At 35.2% G+C, this 21,165-nt stretch overlaps 1 protein-coding gene across 1 annotated transcript in view; it reads left to right on the top strand.

The window, feature by feature from the left end:
• Positions 1 to 21,165, top strand: part of LOC150102997 (leucine-rich repeat-containing protein 45-like) — a 358,127-nt gene that overhangs the window by 203,774 nt on the left and 133,188 nt on the right. Inside the window, exon 11 of the mRNA XM_090398041.1 lies at positions 986 to 1,063. Within this exon, the coding sequence (XP_090254167.1) occupies positions 986 to 1,063 (78 nt within the window). The remainder of the gene's footprint in view (positions 1 to 985; positions 1,064 to 21,165) is intronic.

The raw sequence follows: 21,165 nt of genomic DNA on the forward strand, positions 1-21,165 counted from the left end.
ACTGCTGATGCTGACTTTGTATATCAGTGATAATTGGAAATCTGAGAGAATATCCAGCCATTTGCTGATGATCCCAAACTTTGGAGGGGCAATAATTAATAAATGTGATAGTGAAATCCTGCAGAATGATTTTAAATAAACTGGTAGTGTGAACAAAGTATAATGGTTGCTAGTTCACTGCAGTAAAATGTGAGATTTCTTACATTACTGTCCAGTAAGACTGTAGTGCAAGAAATTGATGTGGTTTAAGTTGTTGTCAGACAAGGAGCTAAAGTTCCAAGGAGATATTGTAAAAGGTATAGAATAACACAAAGTATTACTTGGAATTATATGACTAAGGATAAGGAGATTATCTCTCTTAATTAGCTTATGATCACATATGGAGTATTATGTATAGATTTGACTGCCTCGTTTTCTTAAGGGATTGGGAAATGATGAGGATCTAGAGGTGAATGACAAAGATGATAACTCTGTGGAATGCTCCTGTAAGTATAGATTATATGATTTAGTTGATAAATGTGAATGAGAAGATATGATAAACATGTAAGTTATATGAAGGGTTTTGTAGATGACAGGATGGATAAAATGAGAGGACACCGAAGTTGGTTTACAAATACTACACTTTTTTGCATGAGGAGTAGTGAATGAGTGGAATGAGTTTCCAGAGGCAGTCATGCAGGCTTCATCACTGAATAAGTTTAAATAAAAAGGTATGATAAGCATTATGTGAATAATTCTTTGTGCAAAGAATTATTCACATAATGTATCCCTCTAAGTACCTGATATTCTCAAGACATTGAATGTAATGTTTTAGCTCTGCTGGCATTTTTGAAGTTAAAATGTTAATTCTTTAGGATAAAACAGCTGTAAATGTTAAAATATGATTATTAATGAATAGATTTGTTACTCGAGTGTTAATTAATTACCATGTGAATTTCATCATGTACATATAAATCTCATTTGAAATTTTGTTATCCTTGTTCAGGACTGCAACCTTAAAAATAAACGAATTTCAAGAAGCTTTAACGGAGAAGAATATGAAATTTGAATCTGTTTCATTAAAGTGAGTGAGTGTTATATATCCTTTTGTGTGAAGTTACTGTGACTACTCTATAAATTTGTGTAATTTTATCATTACATACAATTAAATATATTCTAAAGATTGTTTTAAAGAATATAGGATAGAAAAAACAGTTCCGAAGATTATTTTAACTGTTGCATGTTTAAGATTTGGGTCACTTAATATTCAAAGCTAGATAACAGGGAGGAGACTCCACATAACCTTTAAGGAATGTGGAAAACTGACTAGGACTTCTGATCTAGTTGGTTATTAGGTATCCACTGGATACTGAACAAATGAGGATAGGCTGCCAGTTTGGGATTTAACCAACCAAACTGTACACTGTATTGGCTTAAACCAAAAACAACGTAATGGGACCATACAATCAATTTTGTGTTTTCCCAGTTAAACAAGCACCTTCTGTACTTTCATCAGAGCCTCAACACTAATAGTGCTGATGTCCAGATGAAAATAGGAACCTGCCTATTTTCATAGTTTTGGGCCTATTTTATCGCTAATTTTCATTACAATTACTTAAATAAAGAGCCAATAGGCTTCACTTCAGCAATGTGCATTATTTAAATTATGAGGATATTAAATCCCACATTGTTTCAAAACTGAATAAGAAACTCAAAGTTCGGAATCAAAGAGTTTCATACCGAATATAGTAGACTATAAAAGTATCTTTACTAAATCACTTAAGGAATTGAACGACATAGATATGAACATAAATTAAATTACACTTTAATAAATATTTCCGATGTTTCGGCAACGTCACATTGCCATTTTTAAAAGGAACTTACAAAAAAAGGCACGTGCACGTAGGCAGTACAACACAGTAACTGAGAATGAAGCTAATTGTTCTCCTAAAAGTCCTGATGGTGCCCTTTAGTGGGCTAAGTAGGTGTTCTTGGCCGTTGGGCTGAAGGTCTGCTGATGTAAGCCTCCCACATTTGGGGCAATTGCATACAACCAAATTTGTTGAGGTTCGGAGAGTTTCTTAGGGCTGAGGCTGATTCCATAAATAGTCTTTCGAATTTGTATTTGCTACAATGTATTACTGTAGCTTTCTTCTACCGTATTCTGTGGCATGTATCCAGAGCATAGTCTGCAAGACCAAAATGGCTGTACTTGTGAAAAAGGATGTAGTTCTTGTGTTCAGAAATTCTGATATTCGCTATCCTGCCTGTTTGGCCAAAGTAAGACAGTTTACAACTGCAAGGGACCTGGTATACACCAGGTAGGTCTAGGGGAAGTGGTTGGTCTTTGGTGGAGCGGATAAGGGATGCCAATTTTCTGTAAGGCCTGTAACAGGAGGTCAGGTCATGTTTTTTTAAGATTTTGGTAATTTTTCCGAGGTGCCTTGGATGTAGGGAATGGTGATGGATTTAGAATAATCTTTGTGGATGGGGGCTGTGGTTTGTAGGTTTTAATATTTTTTGGATTTTTTTTTGGGGGGGGGGGGGTAGCCATTGGCTGAGAAAGTGTTGAGGATGTGATTTAGTTCAGTGGTTAGGGCCATGTCGTTAGAACAGATTAGTTTAGCCCTGTTGTATAGTGTTTTCACCACTCCATATTGTTGTGAGGGGGTGGGGGAATTGTTGGTGAATCTATCTGCCTGTATGGGTGGGTTTTCTATAAACTGAGAAAACCAAGATTCCATCAGGCTGGCGGGTGACTAGTGTATCTAGGAAAGGGAGGCTGTTGTTTTCCCCCTTTTCCAGGGTGAACTTGATTCTGGGGTGTTGGTTGTTTAAGTGTGTTAAGAAGGAGAGGAGTGTTTCAGAGCCATGTGGCCAAATAGCGAACACATCATCAACGTAGTGAAGCCATATGGTTGGTTTTTGTGGGGCAGAGGCTAAGGCTTTTTTCTTCAAAGGTCTCCATAAAGAAATTGGCCAAGGGTGGGAAGAGTGGTGAACTCATGGCTGTCCCCTCTATTTGTTTGTAGAATTTTCCCTGCCAAACGAAATAGCCTGAGTTCATTGTGAACTGAAATAGGGCTGAGATATCAACAGAAAATCTAGCTTGGATTAGCTCTAAAATTTCCTTGAGTGGGACATTTGTGAATAAGGAGGAGACGTCAAAGCTGACCATTATGCCAGTATGTTGGAGTGTAAGGTTTTCTATGCTGGCTTTGAAGTGAGCTGAGTTTTTTTATGTGTGATGGTGTGTTGCCAATATAGTGTGTGAGCTCTTTGGCCAAATGTTTAGATAATTTGTATGTGGGGGAATCAATGCCATCCACTATGGGACGTAATGGCACATTTTCTTTATGTATTTTTGGGAGTCCGTAAATACGAGGAGGGGGGGCATAGAGTTAAACGGCTTTAATCTGTTGGTAACTTCTACAGGCCAAGAAGTGATTTCCTTAAGGAGCCTGTGAAGTTTTCTAATTTGTGAGTTGGTGGGATTGTATTCGATAGGGAGGTAAGTAGCCCGATCTAATAGAAGGGCATTGAGCTTACCTGTGTAGTCCTTTTGGTTAAGTACTACAGTTGCATTTCCCTTATCTGCTTTGGTGATAACTAATTCTTTATTATTCCTCATTTCCTGTAGAGCTTTATATTCCTTGTTGGATATGTTGGTTTTTGGTGGTCTTGCTTTGGAGAGGACACAAGCTACATCCAGTTTTACACTGTTGGCGATTTGATGTGGAAGGTGGCAGATTCCGTGTTCGATCTGGATCATAATATCCTCACTAGGTATTTTTCTGGGAGCAATGGCGAAGTTGTGGCCACATGAAAGCACGTGGAGTGCTTCAGGGTGACTGAAGAAAGGTTGATTACGGTGTTGGTAGCAAGTTTTGGATTGATGGTAGGGTTCTTTTTTAATTTTTCGAATTTTTTCATCTGTCGGTCTCGTATTTTTTCAAATTCTTTGTCTGCAGCAGTACACGAGACATCATGTAAAATAGACCAAAGTTCATGATTTAAAGTGCAGGAAAGCTCATCTTCGAAGGCACGAATAGCTTCATTAATATCCGCTAAGAGAAACCGCGTGGCGGTGATTTGTTCGGGAAGCAACGTGTAGCTAGCACGGTTATATATATGGAGAGCTTTTTGTGAAACAAAACGGTGCTTGAATTTTACACAGTTCGGGATTGCCTTATTATCCCAGCAGCGTTTCAGGAAAGTTAGACGATTTAATTGTCTAGACAGCTTCAACTTCATTTTACCATATTGGCGGGCCTTCCATGCGATCGTATCTCCGTGGATGATGTTGATTCTCGTAGACAGGCTTATACATTGGTTATGCATTACTAAATCACTTAAGGAATTGAACAACGTAGATACGAATATAAATTAAATTACACTTTAATAAATAATCCTGATATTTTGGCAACGTCATGTTGCCATTTTCAAAAGGAACTTGCAAAAAAAAGGCACGTGCACGTAGGCAATACAACACAGTAACTGAGAATGAAGAGATGAAACTAATTGTTCTCCTAAAAGTCCTGATGATGCCCTCTAGCGGGCTAAGTAGGTGTTCTTGGCCGTTGGGCTACTTAGTCCACTAGAGGGCACCATCAGGACTTTTAGGAGAACAATTAGCTTCATCTCTTCATTCTCAGTTACTGTGTTGTATTGCCTACATGCACGTGCCTTTTTTTTTGTAAGTTCCTTTTGAAAATGGCAATGTGACGTTGCTGAAATATCAGAAATATTTATTAAATTGTAATTTAATTTATATTCATATCTACATTGTTCAATTCCTTAAGTGATTTAGTAATGCATAAGCCTGTCTACGAGAATATAAAAGTATCGGCGGATATTAGCGTAAGCTAAAGCACGTAGTACAAACTAGGGCAACTCGTAGCAAAGGTGGGTAAAGCTCTGATCACTATTCTTAGCATTTCCCATAATGTAAAACTCATCTCCTAGGAGATGTGTGATGTTATACATTATGAATTATGGAGGAAGGTCACTACCCAGACCGGTTTCAACCTTTATTGAGATCTCATTAGAGTAGGTAGACCTAAATAGTTTAAATAATGTTACACTGCCGAAGTGAAGCCTATTGGCTCTTTATTTAAGTAATAATTTAATGGGGGCACATTTCTGACAACTCGTATAGCAGATTATATAAGTTCTTTTTGCTATATCCTCAGTATTAATTTGGTCTACCTACTCACTGATGAGACCTCAATAAAGGTTGAAACCGGTCTAGGTGGTGACCTTCCTCCATAATCCATAATGTATAACATTATGTATACATTCCTAAGAGATGTGTTTTACATTATGGGAAATACTAAGAATAGTGATCAGAGCTTTACTCGCCTTTGCTACGAGTTGCCCTAGTTTGTACTATGTACTACATGCTTTAGCTTACACTAATATCCACCGATACTTTTATAGTCTACTATATTCTGTATGAAACTCTTTGATTCCGATCTTTGAGTTTCTTATTTGGTTTTGAAACAATGTGGGATTTAATATCCCCATAATTTAAATAATTATAAATATGTTGAAGTTGTTATTTTGTTTTGCTAAATAATCCTGGAGATTTTCACAATTTTTTTGGGAAGTACATCATCTGCATAAAACAAAGAGCTAAATTTGACATCTCTGTTTCTGATATCAGGTTTAATACTGTTTTTTTTTCATAATCTGATCCCTATAGATGATGAATAAGAGTGAAGATTAGTGCATTGTTTTATTCCCAATTTTACATCATTCTATTTATAAGATTTTGAACGTGATATTGTTATAAATGATGATGATTATTAAGCAGTCTGCAATGACATTTTATCTTTTACAGTACATTATTTACATTAAGACGGATGTTTCCTAACAGTACAGTTTCAGTTTGTACTTTTATAACTTATCTGCTGTTTTGTATAAATCTTATTGGGAATATATTCAGCATTAGAATAGAGTAGTACAATTTACTACAAGTTGGGTACAGTACAATTGCACAAACAAGAAATCTAATGTTGGAAATAAAGTTTTTGTCAGGCAAATTTGCTAATTTCCTCTATTAAAATGTTTTTAAACTAGCCAATAACACTTTTTTATTTATGGCATCAGTCCATGAATTTTTTTGTATTGTATACCTTGGTTGAGTAATAGTTTTGGAAGTTAAAGAATTGCAAACAATGTGACATGTCATAATTTACTTGTAAGTTTGTCATACCTCCCTTATGCTTCTTTCCTGTAGTTTTTCTAATTTGTACTCATGAAGTTTGGCATTATAATATATATATACACTTTTGCATGCTGGTTAACATTTATTTTTTTTTATCTTATTCTGCTTCTTTGCACTAATGATATAAGTTACACATGCATTTTGAATGCACTAAAATGTGAATTTGCATGCTAACAATTAGAACTAGGGCACTTAGACATCAAAGCTAGATAGCTGAGAAGAGACCTCATAGACTAGATGAAGTGTGACAATATGATGTATAGTTCTGATTCTGATTCACTGTCCATTCATCACTTTCCTATGATGAACCTATCCACTGGGGACAGTCTGGCAATTTATAACCAATTGTACTATATATATTGGCTAAAACTGCATATACATTATAATTATAAAACATGATTAGATGTCATGCTTGGATGGGTTGTATGATACAAAACCTCACATACAGTAAAAACTCACATACTTTCTTAAAATCATATATTTGCTTAAAATAAAGAGCCAATAGGCTTCCCTTCGGCAATGTAACATTATTTAAATGAAGGGGATATTAAATCCCACCTTATTTCAAAGACAAATAAGAAACTCAAAGATAGGAATCAAAGGGTTTCATGCCGAATATAGCAAACTATAAAAGTTTCGGCAGATAGTGTCGAATTATGTGCTTTAGCTTACGCTACAATCCACCAAAACTTTTATAGTATGCTATATTTGGCATGAAACTCTTTGATTCCTATCTTTGAGTTTCTTATTCGGCTTTGGAATAAGATGGGATTTAATATCCCCTTCATTTAAATAATGTTACATCGCCGAAGTGAAGCCTATTGGCTCTTTATTTTAAGTAATTTTAAGGGTGCACCTTTTTGACATCTCACATAGCAAAGTATATATAAGTTCTCTTTGCTATAACTTTAGTATTACCTAGATCTACCTACTCACCAATGAGACCTCAATAAAGGTCGAAACCGGTCTGGGTAGTGACCTTTCACCATAATGTATAACATCATACATCTCCTAGGAGATCTGTTTTACATTATGGGAAATACTAAGAACAGTGATCAGAATTTTCCCCACCTTTGCAACAAGTTTCCCTAGTGTTGAACTATGTGCTTTAGCTTACGCTACAATCTGCTAAAACTTTCATAGTTTGCTATATTCAGCATGAAACTCTTTGAGTTTCTTATTCGGCTTTGAAATAAGGTGAGATTTAATATCCCCTTCATTTAAATAAAATCATATATTTGTATTAACTATTCTGATGCATAGCTTATTTTGAATTGAAGTGACCTATTTTTCTGCCCACTGCAGGGTGAAGGTCTCTCCCATTGCGGGAGGTTTTGGGTCTATTACTCCCATGGTGACCCAGCCCATATTGGGAGAGGGCAAACATCCATGCTTACTTGGAATTCGAATGCATTGCTTATACCTCTTTTAAAAACCATTGTTGTTATTCTTCCTTTTTTTGAATTGTCAGTTACACTGAATATGATCTGTAAGTTTCACTGGTAACATGCTTTATTAATTATAAACTTTCACGTGACCAAAATATTGTTTTTTATTAGTATATTGATTTTTTTTCTGTGTCACAACTGCCTCTAAAAACTTGTTCATTTAATGATCATGTAGAAAGTTTCCAGCTAGGAAGTCAACATGTACAGCGGATGTCTGCTTAACATTATTAACTGGGACTGAAAAAATATTGTGGTAGGCAAATTTCCCAATATGTGAGTGGTGTTTTTTTAATGATCTACCTGTTGCTTCACATTGCTGTTTTAATGATTGTATAAACAAATGGTGTTGTAATAAAGATGTTGAAAAGAAATGTATATTATTATTATTATTATCAACAGACCTCCATAGAGTTAAGTGATTCATCTTGCGAGATCATTCTCTCACATGCACAGCTTGACTTAAATGCATTCACTGTCCCTGCACTCACCACACTCTCAGGCAATGCATTCCAGTCACCCACTACTGGGGCACATGGAAGGTGCCTCCCAGTAGAATGTGTGATTGATGCATTTGGGTATCCCCTGGGCACCCAAATGCATAAATCACACATTCTACCATATATAGGGGAAACACGATGCACAATTCCTATCAGACAGAAGGAACATAAACAACACATTAAATATAATAACTGTGGTGAAGCTGACCTTTCTGATCATGCCTTGAACACTTTACATAGAATTGACTGGAAAAGCACCAGTTGTTTACATAACACCAAAACATGTTATGAACACATTTAAGGAAGCCTGTGAGATTCTTATCGACCACCCCAATCTGAACAGTAATGATGGTCTAAAAATCCCAAACATATGGAAGGCACATATTCTACCCACAGAACATTCCTCCCTAAGATTTAACTGTAAACAGCACTGTAGATAATCCAGAATCTTAAATCTAATATAACAATTGTAATGTTATGTAAGAAAACTATCTGTATGAAAGAATGTTTCTCTCATGTTATCTTAAATAGAATTTAGCTCTGATGTAGTTTCTAAATAATTAATTTTTAATTTTATCTGTATTTTTTTTTTTTTTTTTCACTAGTGGTCATGCCAGTAGAATAACTGGTGATCAAATCATTGTTTCTTTAGCTTACTGTGTGAAATATAACTCAGCTTGTCCTTGTATATTTGTATATACTCCAGATGATGATCTTAATATGAAGGTCGAAATGTTGGGAAATTAAAATAGTTATTTTTAACACAGTTGTAAAGTCCATGATTTCTAAAATGAAAGTATACGTAGAGTGTAACAGGAATTTTAGATATGCATGAAAGAGGGAGGAAGGTACATAATGTTATTTTTCCTGTACACAAAATGATTGGATCATCATCAGATATGAGGAGTAAGCAATCAAAAGAATATGTAGAGGTAAGAATGAATAATTTTGTCAGAAACATAGAAAGCAACAATATTATTATTATTATTACGGGCGACTCCAGGGAGTCCATAGACTCATCGAGGGAGGCCCTAAACATCATGTCCACACAACTATTCGACATTCTCACAGTATCTATCATACCTTGCCTTGAACTCACTCACTGTCATAGCACCCACAACAGACTCTGGCAGCTTATTCCACTCATTTACCACTCTAAAAGTAAAGAACCCATCTCTAACACCCTTACTAACCACACTCTTGCCCAGCTTCCATAGATGTCCCTTAGTTCTCCCACCACCAGTCCTGATCTCAAAAATATCCTCTGAATTAATCCTATAGAAACCCTATAGCAATGTCTCAATCATATCTCCCCTTTTCCGCCTATCAACCAATTTCTGCAACCCACAAATCTTCAACCTGTTCTCATAAGGTTCATTCCATAGACCTGTTATCATCTTGGTCACTTGCCTCCGGATCCTCTCCACCTCCTCTCCATCAAGAAGAAACCTAGGTGACCAAATCTGGGCACAGTAGTCGAGATGTGGTCTTATCAAGGCTCGGTACAGAGGAACAATAACTTGCTTGTCTCTGCTCGTCAATGTATTTTTCAACAACCAAGTGAGTTGATGAACTGATTTAGCCACTTTTGCAATGTGTCCCCTAAACTTCATCTCCCTATCCACCAACACTCCCAAGTCCCTGGCCTCATCAATCTCCTGGAGTACAGTTTCACCAATGTGGTATACTGCTGCTAATCTTTTCACCCCAAAATACATAACCTTATATTTTGTCACTTTAAATTGACATCCATTCTCCTTAGCCCAGAACTCCAATCTATCCAAATCATCCTGCAAGATTTTGACATCGTCTGCATTCACTATTGCCCTACCCAACTTTGCATCATCAGCGAACAAATGAACTGTTCCTCTTAGATCCTTCCCTATATCGTTAATGAACAGATTAAACAGCAGTGGTCCAAGAACAGAACCCTGCGGCACACCTCTAGTCACAGGCTGTCTTTTGGACTCTACTCCTGAATAAACTACTCTCTGATATCTCTCCATCAACTACCCACCTATCCATCTCACCAACCCTATATCCATTCCCATATGTTGCAGTTTACAGATTAGAATTCCATGTGGTATCCTGTCAAAGGCCTTAGCCAGGTCCAGCAGTATCACTGTAAATCCATTACATATCCAGTTCAACCGTCATTGTGTTATAAAACTTGAGCAAGTTACTGAGGCATGATCTACCCTTCAAAAGCCATACTGTCTCCCGTATGGTATCTCATTTTCATCAATCCATTCTGGTATTTTTCTCTTGATTACTTTCTCCAAGACCTTGACAACGACTCCTGATATTTGTCGATACACCTTATTTTTAAAGGAAAAATAACCAGAATGTATTACAAAATTAAATAAGCAGATTGAAGGAACAGCAATGGGCAGTCCTCTTTCTCCTGCTATCTCCAATTTTTTTATGGAACATTTTGAACAACGTATCTTTGACAACATTCCTCCCAGACCTACTCATTGGTTCAGATATGTCGATGACATTTTTGCTGTATGTAATGGCTCTTCTGATGAACTTCAACAGTTTTTCACTACGTTAAATGCACTTCATCCTTGGATCCAGTTTACCCTAGAAGTAGAATCAAATAAGCAGTTAGCCTTTTTAGATCTTCTAATTCTTCCTCAACCAGATGCTAACTTACATTTCTCAGTCTATAGAAAGAAGACTCATCCAGGCCATTATATCCATGCTGAATCTCATCACCATCCCAGTCAAAAGGCAGGAACTATTAAAACACTGGTTCATCGGGCCCACTCCTTTTGTTCTTCAGATGATCTTTTACAGAAAGAACTGCAATATATAACTTCTGCCTTTCTATATAATGGTTATAGGAATTGCTTCATTAAAAGAGCTTTGAGTAGTTTTAATATGTCTTCCTCTTCAAATACAGAAGAAATAACACTCATTCCTATCCCTTATGTACAAGACATTAGTGAACGTATAGCAAAAGTTTTAAAACCACTGAATATTTTTGTTGCCTTTTGACCATTTAGAAAAATCTCCACCTTTCTCACTTCTCCTAAAGACAAGCTTCCACACCTTTATTATCCAGGTGTCTACCATATTCCGTGCTCTTGTGGATTATCTCTTTTCGGACAAACAGGAAGATCTGCCTCTATTCAGCTAGAAGAACACCAGTCTTATATTGAATACTTTATACCTGAAAAAGTCTGGACTTGCAGAACATGCCATCTTCGCTAGACATAGAGTTCACTGGAGAAAGATAAGAGTCCTTCACAAAAGTCAGTTCCTCATGGAATGCCTTTATAAAGAAACATGTAAAACTTTACTTTATTCTCTTAACTTAAACAGATCCGACGGCTTACGTCTATCCCCTTTATGGGAAATAGTACTTTATAAATCAGCTAGTCTTTCCAAACTTTTTATTGTATACTTTTTTTTTTTTGTTAGGAAATTTATTGACCTTTTTAGTTATCTTACACCAGCTACTTAGGTGGCGCTTTTTGGAATTGTCAGTTATTGTTTAATTTGAGCTTAAAATGTACTGAAGATGCCTGTGACACACAGACGAAAATTATACTATTAAATCTTTGTACGTGAGTTTTCCGTTATTAATTTTGTATCGATATGTCTACTCACGGTATGCCTTCTTTTAAAACTTCTAACTATCCCATTCTGATTACTTGTCCTTAGTACTGGCTCGGGTGCATTATATACATTCTTACACTCAACTGTCTCACTGATGTCTGCATATCCACTCCCCCCCCCCCCTTGGTAGTTCTAGTTTCCCTGGTTCTGCACATCCATTTTCACTTCATTCAGCAACACTTTTTCCAGTCTCCGCACACCAAATTCATTCAAATGCAGGCCATCCATCTTGTATAAATCCTTTCGCCCATCAAACTCAACCCACACATCCACGAATTCCGCACCACACCGTCTGCATAACTTGCGCATAAAGTCATTTGCGATTATGGCCCTCCTTCTAAACTCCTCTCTGTATGGTAGGAATGGCAGTCAATTGTCAGATGGTGAGCAGAGATACTGAATATTATGATAGAGAAGATGCATGAAGAGAAAGCAGTGCAATTTGTGAATGCATCGGATGAATTTGAAGGATAAGGGAGAATAATGAAAGGCAGGTGGCAGTGCTCGCTAAATATTGAAAACTCAACAGATTATGTTTAATTCCAAGCTCTCAATCATCAGAAAGCTCTTGATTTTTTGATGCTACCACACTAGGGAGCATTCCATCTACCTTTAATTATTCTCGTGGCTGTTATTCATACCTTTCTCCTCCTGTGAAGAGAACTAAACAACTCAAAACAGATCTCATGCCATAATTCTTTTTTACTATTATATCTATTCTCTTCATTTTACGTCATTCATAAAACAAGAGATTTTTACAATTTTTGTGATCTTACCTATTTATAATATACAAATTTTAGATTTTATCTTTTTTAATCAATTTTTATATTGTCTGCCTATCCAAGATTTGACGTTTAAAAAAAAAAAATTGTATGTTCATCATTCTATTCAATCTATACCTTGGTACTATTATATAAATTTATTCCGTCAAGAATATGAGTGGTCTTAAAAACAACTTAGCATGATTTATTCCTTATCTTTTTTTTTGTTGTTGTTGTTTTATATCAGTATAAGAATTTTTATATCCTATTATCTAATCATACCGAGTCTCTGTAGCCTAGTCGGTATAGATGAAGCCCTTTGGTCGGAAAGACTTGGGTTTGAAATACACCAAATGAAATTCTATGAACTTCACTGAACAATTATTTTTGCATGATTGAAATTGCAGGACAGATTTAAATTGCAACTGTGCCGGAATAGAAGTCGAAGTACTAACTTCTTTGGGATTAAAAATTGATAGTAATGTAAGTTGGAAACTGCACATCACTGATGTTGTAAATGAAGTTAGGATTATGTTAAACAGAGTTTACTACTTAAATAGTTTCTACTATTTAAATTTAAATGTGTTAAAAATATAATATTCTACATGGATTCAAAGCGCACTACAGTATGGTATTTTAAGTTGGGGAGGAATCTGTCATACTTTGCTGAAACCTCTAGTTTCAACTCAGAATAAAGTAATTCAAATCTTAACTAGAAACAAATACAAGAATACTGCTATGTGCAATAAATACACCATACTAAACATGCTACCCCTTGTATATTTATGCACTTGTAGGGTACTGCTATTCATAAAAAAAATAACAAGTATGTAAATATCATATAGTTCCTAAAGCAAATAAAGAAGCAATACATAAACACATTATACAGTAGTCCCCATCCCCTTATCTGTGGGGGGATATGTTCCAAGACTCTCCATGGATAGTACCGAACCCTTATATATACTATGTTTTTTCCTATACATACATACATACCTACGATAAACTTGAATTTATAAATTAGGTTCAGTAAGATATTAACAACAATAATCAGTAATAAAATAGAATAATTATAACAACATACTGTAATAAAAATTATCTGAATGTGAATGGAATCTTAGCAACCTCAGCATACGATTTTCTTTTTCTACTTTTTCACTTAACAGCTTCTCTTTGGCATATACCCGAATTGCCAGCATCACTAAAGCAAAATAAGGTTACTTGAATACAAGCAGCACTGCGATACCACAACAGTCAATCTGATAACCGAGAACTACTCGGGACGGCGTGCAATTTAAAACTTAGGACTTGTTTATTTTTGGAATTTTTCATTTAATATTTTTGGACACCTACTAAGTCAATAACAGGCAGGTAGCGTATATGGTACAGCATGGATATACTGGACAAACTGGTAATTCACATCCCAGGCAGGATGATGCAAGATTTCATCACATTATTCAGAACGGCATGCAATTTAAAACATAAATTGTTTATTACTAAAAGAAAGAGCCATAAGCGAACTCGCAGATAAGGGGTGATTATGGTACTTATTTTGCATCAAAAATATTCAATACACTCTTTAACAGTAAGAAATGAAACTAAACCAAGCAAATGCAAAACTCTAATGAAAGAATATTTATTTTCCCACAGAAATGAGTAAGCTCTGTTCAAAATAATTGTATAAATGATGGTTTTAGCATATTTATATTCAAGGATCCAGTTTTATGTGTAAAATGTAAAAATTTTAATGCTATTTAACTCTTTTTTTTTTTTTTTCTTCCAAAAACTAATTAAAGTTATGCAACTTTTTCTGTACATATTAGCATGTCTCTCAACTGTGATTTTATTAGGTTATTATATTATAATAATATATAACATGTATATATTATATATTATATATTATTATAATATAACATATGTATACATATGTTGGCTATCTACCTGGATACTGAATGAATAAGGATAGGCTGGCAGTTTCAGATTTAGCCGAACAAATTGTATTCTTATTGGTTTAAACCAAAATGTAAAATGATGGTACAACATGACAGTATTTCATGCTGGCTGGAGCGTCACCCAGTGAAACAAACCTCCATTGTTTTTGCCAGGGAATCAGGGTGAACACACCCCAACTCAACATTGCCAGAGTTTAAGATCAGTACTATCAGTATAAGAAACCTGAATGGTAAAAAAATGGAACTAGTAGAAGAATTAAATAAGTAGAGATGACTGAAACAAAAAAAAAGACAACAGCTGGTAAAATCTTCCTAAGCAATCAGTATTCAACACTAAATACAGGGCTAATCTTCTTGAATGGCAGGAAATATCAAGTAGAGTGATGTGGGCAAATATCAGAATGGGGAAGTGGACAATGAGACTTATTTGTGCCTATGGTCCCACAGCAGGTTCTACTAAGGTAGAAGTGGAGGAATATTTTGGAATATTTCTAAGGCTGTAGAGAAAGCAACTGACACAATAAAAAATGAAAAAGTGGTCCTTATTGGGGATCTAAATAGCAGAGTAGGAAATTATTGTGAGACATACAAAAATATTTTGGGAAAATTTGGAGAAAAGAGCAAAGCTAATAAAAATGGCAAATACCTGTTGGATTTCTGCTCAGGACATGGACTGGTTATTACTAACAATGTTCCAACATAAAAGTATGCACAAATTCACAAGGACAGAAGCGGCAAGGAATAGGAAAAGTCTCATTGACTATGCTATTGTTGATAGTGATGTTTTCTCACTAGTGTAGGACACTAGAGTGTACAGAGGATTTGAAATTAAAGTGATCATCATTTAGTCTTGAGCAGGATAAAATTGAATTTCATATTGAAGAGAAGAACATGTAAGAAAATTTTAAAGAGAATAAAAGTTGAGCAGCTCTCAAATGTGAACTGTAGACTAAAATACACAAACATTATTCAAGAAAAATGAAAGAGTTTGAGAACAGGAACCAAACCTTGGAGATTCAGTGGTAAACCTAAAGAAAACATTGTCTGCAAGGATAGAAAAATCAGAAATCCATGGTTGACACAGGAATTTAAAGAGGCAGTGAAGGAATCGAAGAAAGCATATAAGTTCCTGGCAAATAAGTCATCTTCTGCTCTTAGAAAATAAAGAGACAAATGTAAGAAAGCTAAACACTGTATAAAACTTGTTAAATAAAAGTCATGGGAGGACTTTGGTGAGAACATAGAAAATAAATATCAAGAAGGTGGCAAAATATTCTGGAGGCTCTTGAAAAAGCTCAGAAATGGAGGAAAGAGTGCTGTAAAAGAAATTAGAGATGTTAAAGGTGTCATGAAAACTGGAGAAAAAGATATTCTTGGTGTATGGAGTAATTACTTTGAAAAATTGATAAATGAAAGAAGCAGTGACAGTACAGTGGTAAAAACCACTCATCAGGAATGCAATCAGGAATACATATCCATACCATACTTGAAGTAGAAAAAACCATCAGAAGCTTGAAATGCAGAAAGGCAGTGGGAGTAGATGATATTTGAGAACATCATCATGATATTTGTGAAGTCATCACAATAATGTAATGACTTCACAATGTGACCTCTGAACTTCAGCTCCTTTTCCACCACCACTCCCAGATTTCTTGTCTCCTCAACCTCCTTCAGTATTTACCCACCAAGAATATACTTTGCATCCCATCATCACCCATCAAATTTCAGAACCTTACACTTTGCAACTTTGAACTGATAATTTCAATGAGTGATCCACTCAAACAATCTATTCAAGTCCTCCTGTAAGGCCACAACATCTGCTTGACTGCTCATCGTTCTTCCCAGTTTTGCATCATCATCAGACAGTTACATATATTTAGCTAAATTTGCTTCAGTATTCTAAATATATAAGTTAAACAACAATCACTCTTAAATAGATCCCTGCTGCACACTATTAGTGATTTCCTTCTTTAGGAATACTGCACCTCATTCACTTGTTGATAACTATCTGACTCAGTAATCTAGCATCCATTGTAATCAGTTCCAGTGTAATTATCGAGGTTGAGAGTTTATTTTTCACTTGGTTTGACTATAATAAGTTTAGTTTAATCTTTATCCAAGTGTGAGCAAACAAAGTTTGTGCCTGAAAGTATCTTCAGGACTGGGGTAAGGTAGTACAACACCAGGCAGCTCGTTGCAAAGGTGGAGAAAGATCTCATCACTCCTATCTCAGTATCTCCCATAATGCAAAACACATTGTTAAATTGTGAATGAAACTACGTTGTGTAATTTATTTTTTCTCATTCACATTTAACATTGTTTATCATGTATTAATCATGATTTGTATAAAAATTATTTATTATTCCTTAATTTAGGAATTACTATTTAAATATTTATTCTAAACTTAACCTACTATTAATTTATTAAGCAATAATATGTGCAGAATTTATGATAACTAAAATATATATGATGTAACGAAAAGTAATATTATAATTAATTCTATACGTAATGAAAAAGCTGATTAAGTAGCTCAAATATTCTGTTTATTCTTTTTTGTAAAAATTTAACGTTATGTAATTACTCATGTAGTAGTAGAGTATTGTATTACATTAGCGAAATGTTTGCGTTCATTTGTTGTCATGGAGACGCATGAAATAAACAAGCACGAGTCGAAGAGAGCGTGACCTTGGGACTGAAAGGAGAAGAAAAATAATAGAAGATTTTTAATTAGAGAGAAGAGAGGAAGTTTTTGCGGAGCGGAAAGGAAGGTAGGATACAAGCAAAGGAAGTGGAAGAAAATTATAAGTTCTCTAGGGCAGAAATTCATGAGAATAGTGTTTAGAAGTGAGCCAGAACATAGTGAATCATATACTTAGCTGCAAGTGAAGTCAGCTGTGTTGTAAAGAAAATTAATGCCGTAACCGGATAAATAAAGAACTGGACATTCAATGGAAAATTCTGATTAGTTCCAGTTAGTCTAGGATTACGTCTTAATTCTATGTTGCCCCGAGAAGAATTATATTGAAATTAACTAGTTTGAGAAAAGTAAACAAGGAGAATTATCAGTGCCTTATTGATGTGTTTTTTTTTTGAGTAGTGAAGCGCGATTAACAGTAGTTCAGTTAAATCGTTGGAGAATCTTTATTAATGTGTTCCGCTAACGTAAATAAGTTAATTCATAAGTGTGCTCACAATTAATTGATGTATTGAAGATTGTATCTGGTAAGAGTAGTCATACTTGTTTGTTTATTCTAACATTAACATATCTTCGAAGTTTAAAGTCCGAAATAAGATTGCTTGGAATATTGTCTACCTTGGAATATTAGTGCTTCCTGTGAATTTTAAACATTAAATACAGCTGATAGATATTTGGAGACTGTTTAAATAAGAAGTTTCGTTTTACTAACTTGAGTTAAGAAAGCTTGTGATTTTGAAACTGTGAATTGTATGTGAAAGTTTAGAACATTGAATTGGCAAGAGTGACTTAGCAAGATGTATTAAGTTGATTGTATTGTTTCATTTTAAAGCAGAATTCTTGTATTTGTTATATATATCATATATTAAATGTTTTATTTTGTTAATCTAAATATTGTGTTTGCCTGAATTCCTTTTTATTGCACCGTTCATAAATATTCGAATCTTGCAGGAACCCCAAGTGGAATAGTAAATAATTCGGCCTAAATAAATGAGGAGACTGCTAACTTAATTGAAAATTGATCCTACTATTTTATATAGACTAATCTAAAAATAGGATGGCGCAGTATAATTATAAATTTTCCTACTTTTGGATCGGTGATCAATTTGCAATTAGTTGTTATATTGATAAAAGTGACTTGAACCAAGATGGCGGATTTAGAACATTCTTTTTTAGGATTCAGTGGCCCTTGCCTTAATGCTATGCATTAAGGCAAGGGCCACTACCCATGCTGGTTTCAACCTTTATTGAGGTCTCGTCAGTGGGAGCCAGGCCCAGTAGTGGAGACACCAAGGCAGAAGCAATGAGAGGTCATCCCAACCTATAGGAGTTGCCAAAGGGTGTACAACCTTACTATTAAATTACTCCGGATTCGGAGAAAGAAGTTGAGAGTTTATTTTTCACTTGGTTAGACTATACCAGTTGTACTACCTTACCCAAGTCCTGAAGATATTTTCAGGCACAAACTTTGTTTGCTCATACTTGGATAAGGATTAAACTAAACTTATTACAGTGTAATTAGCTTGTGTGTCACTCTATCAAAAGTCATTGCATATACAGTAGTATATTTAGATTTTGCAGTGACTTTTGATAGATTGCCATACAACAAGCTGATAGCTAAACTGCAACAGATGGGAATGGATGCTAGATTAGTGAGTCAAATAGGTGACTCCCTTGTCAAGTGCTTTCATCACCTTTTTATAGTATATAAATAAATATACTATAAAAAGTGAATGAATTCTCAAGCATTTCTTAATTTTGACAATTAAGAAATGCTTGAGAATCACAGAGAATACTGTTCTTATCAAGCTGCTTCTGTATCCTAACTTTCACCAACTTCTCCAACACTTAAAAAATTCCAGGTAGATAAATTGGTCTATAATTTGTAACCCCAGCCCCCATCACCACCTTTGTGAAGTGGAACACTGCTTATGCTAACTTCCAGAAACGTTCTCGAAAGATACATGGTGATGTATCAAGTCCTATTGTCTTCAAGCATCAAGCTTCCTTAACAACTTTTATATCTCTTGCTCGCTTGCCAGTAAGCCACTTAGCATCTTCTCCCATTTCCTCTACACTTGATCTTCAAAAGATTTTACACTGGTGAAGTAAAACACCCTAATGAATGGCTCACTGAATAACTTGACTATGGTCTCTTCATCAATTACTGATTTACTATTTTTATCCATTAATGTCATTCTTGCCGTAACTTACCACATATCAAAAAATCTCTAGGATTTTTTGTCACCTGATTAACTAATTTCTTCTCATACTGCATGATTGCTATTAATAATCTCATACATCTTCCTGGCCTGCTCTTTATACTCTTCATGCGACTGATTATTACCATTATTCATCTTGTGCTGTCTCCACATCGTCTAGATTTCATTCATAATTCCTTCATTCATCCTTCTTGACACTTGCCTTATTCAGCCTTTTGACTTTTGGTACATTCACACATTGATACTGTTAAAATATATATTTTTCAATCCCCAAGCAGCATTTATCTCTTTCTCTCTTAACTTCTCATTCCATGATATAGCTTCCAGCTGTCTCGTACTTTTCATAATCATCAGCCTTATAGTTCCACATATATGGATGGTCTGAAACGTTCTCGGCTTCGACCATAGATGGCAACACTATCAGCAAGATTTTATTTTCCTAAGTTGGTACATCTGTCATAAGCATCCATGTGAAATTGCAAGTCATTCTATCAAGTAGTTTGTTTTATACAGCTGTCTGAGGCAAAAGTGTTGTCTGTATCCCTTGAAATGGATAAAATTGAGTATCGTGCATTATAAAATTCTTTGTATAAGAAGGTTTAATGCCAAAAGAAATTCATTCGAATCATAAAAGTTTATGGGCATTCTTCTCCTTTGTTTTTGACAATTAAGAAATAGGCTGCTGAATTTAAACCTGGCCGTACTGCCTTGAAGATGATCCATGTGAAGGACATCTAAAAAAGTGTAACAACACCAGAAATCATTGATCAAGTGCACAATATGGTGTTGGATGAGCAGCGAGTCAAAGTGCGTGAAATTGCTGTGACTATAGGCATTTTAAAAGAACGTATAGGATACATTTTGCATGAAGAATTGCAAATGAAAAAGCTTTGCACAAGATGGATGCCGTTCTTGCTCACAGCAGATTAAAAACGCACTTGCACGAAAATCTTTGAAGAGTTTTAACAAGAATAAAACTGATTTTGTGCATCAATTTATTACTATGGATGAGACTTGGATTCACTATTACACACCAGAATTCAAACAGCAGTCAAAACAGTGGACAGAAGCTGGTTGTTCAGCGCCGAAGAAGACAAAGTTGGTTCCATCAGCAGGAAAGGTCATGGCATCAGTGTTTTGGGATACATAAGGCATTTTGTTTATTAATTATCTTGAAAAACGGTAAAACAATAAGGGAATATTATTCTGATCTTTTAACCAGACTAGACAAAAAAATTTGTGAGAAAAGATCCGGTTTGCAGAAGAAAAAATCATCTTTCATCAGGACAATGCACCTGCCCACAAAGGTGTTTTGGCAATGGGAAAATTAAGCCATCTGCACTATGAATTGTTGGAATATCCACCCTATTCCCCAGATTTGGCTCCCTCTGACTTCTGTCTCTTCCCAAAACTAAAACTCTTCCTTGCTGGTCAGAGTTTTTCTTCAAATCAAGAGGTGATTGCAGCTGTAGAGGGGTATTTTGCAGATCTTACTGAGAACCACTACAGGGATGGGATAATGGCCCTGGAGCATCGCTGGAATAAATGTATTAGTCTTAAGGGAGATTATGTTGAAAAATAAAAATTATTTTGAAATTATAAATTCGTTTTTTATTTTTAACTTTTCAGATAATCCTTGTAATTCCACATGAATTCCTTTCTCTTTGATACTCCTGCATCCATTCTCCAAGTCAAATTGCATGGTTTGACTCACTCCAACTATCTCAGTTACATTCAGATTCTTTGATATGACCAAAT

The sequence above is a fragment of the Typopeltis vanoorti genome, chromosome 9, assembly GCF_054136105.1.
Source record: "Typopeltis vanoorti isolate ZY-2024b chromosome 9, IOZ_Tvanoo_1.0, whole genome shotgun sequence".
NCBI lineage: Eukaryota > Metazoa > Arthropoda > Arachnida > Uropygi > Thelyphonidae > Typopeltis > Typopeltis vanoorti.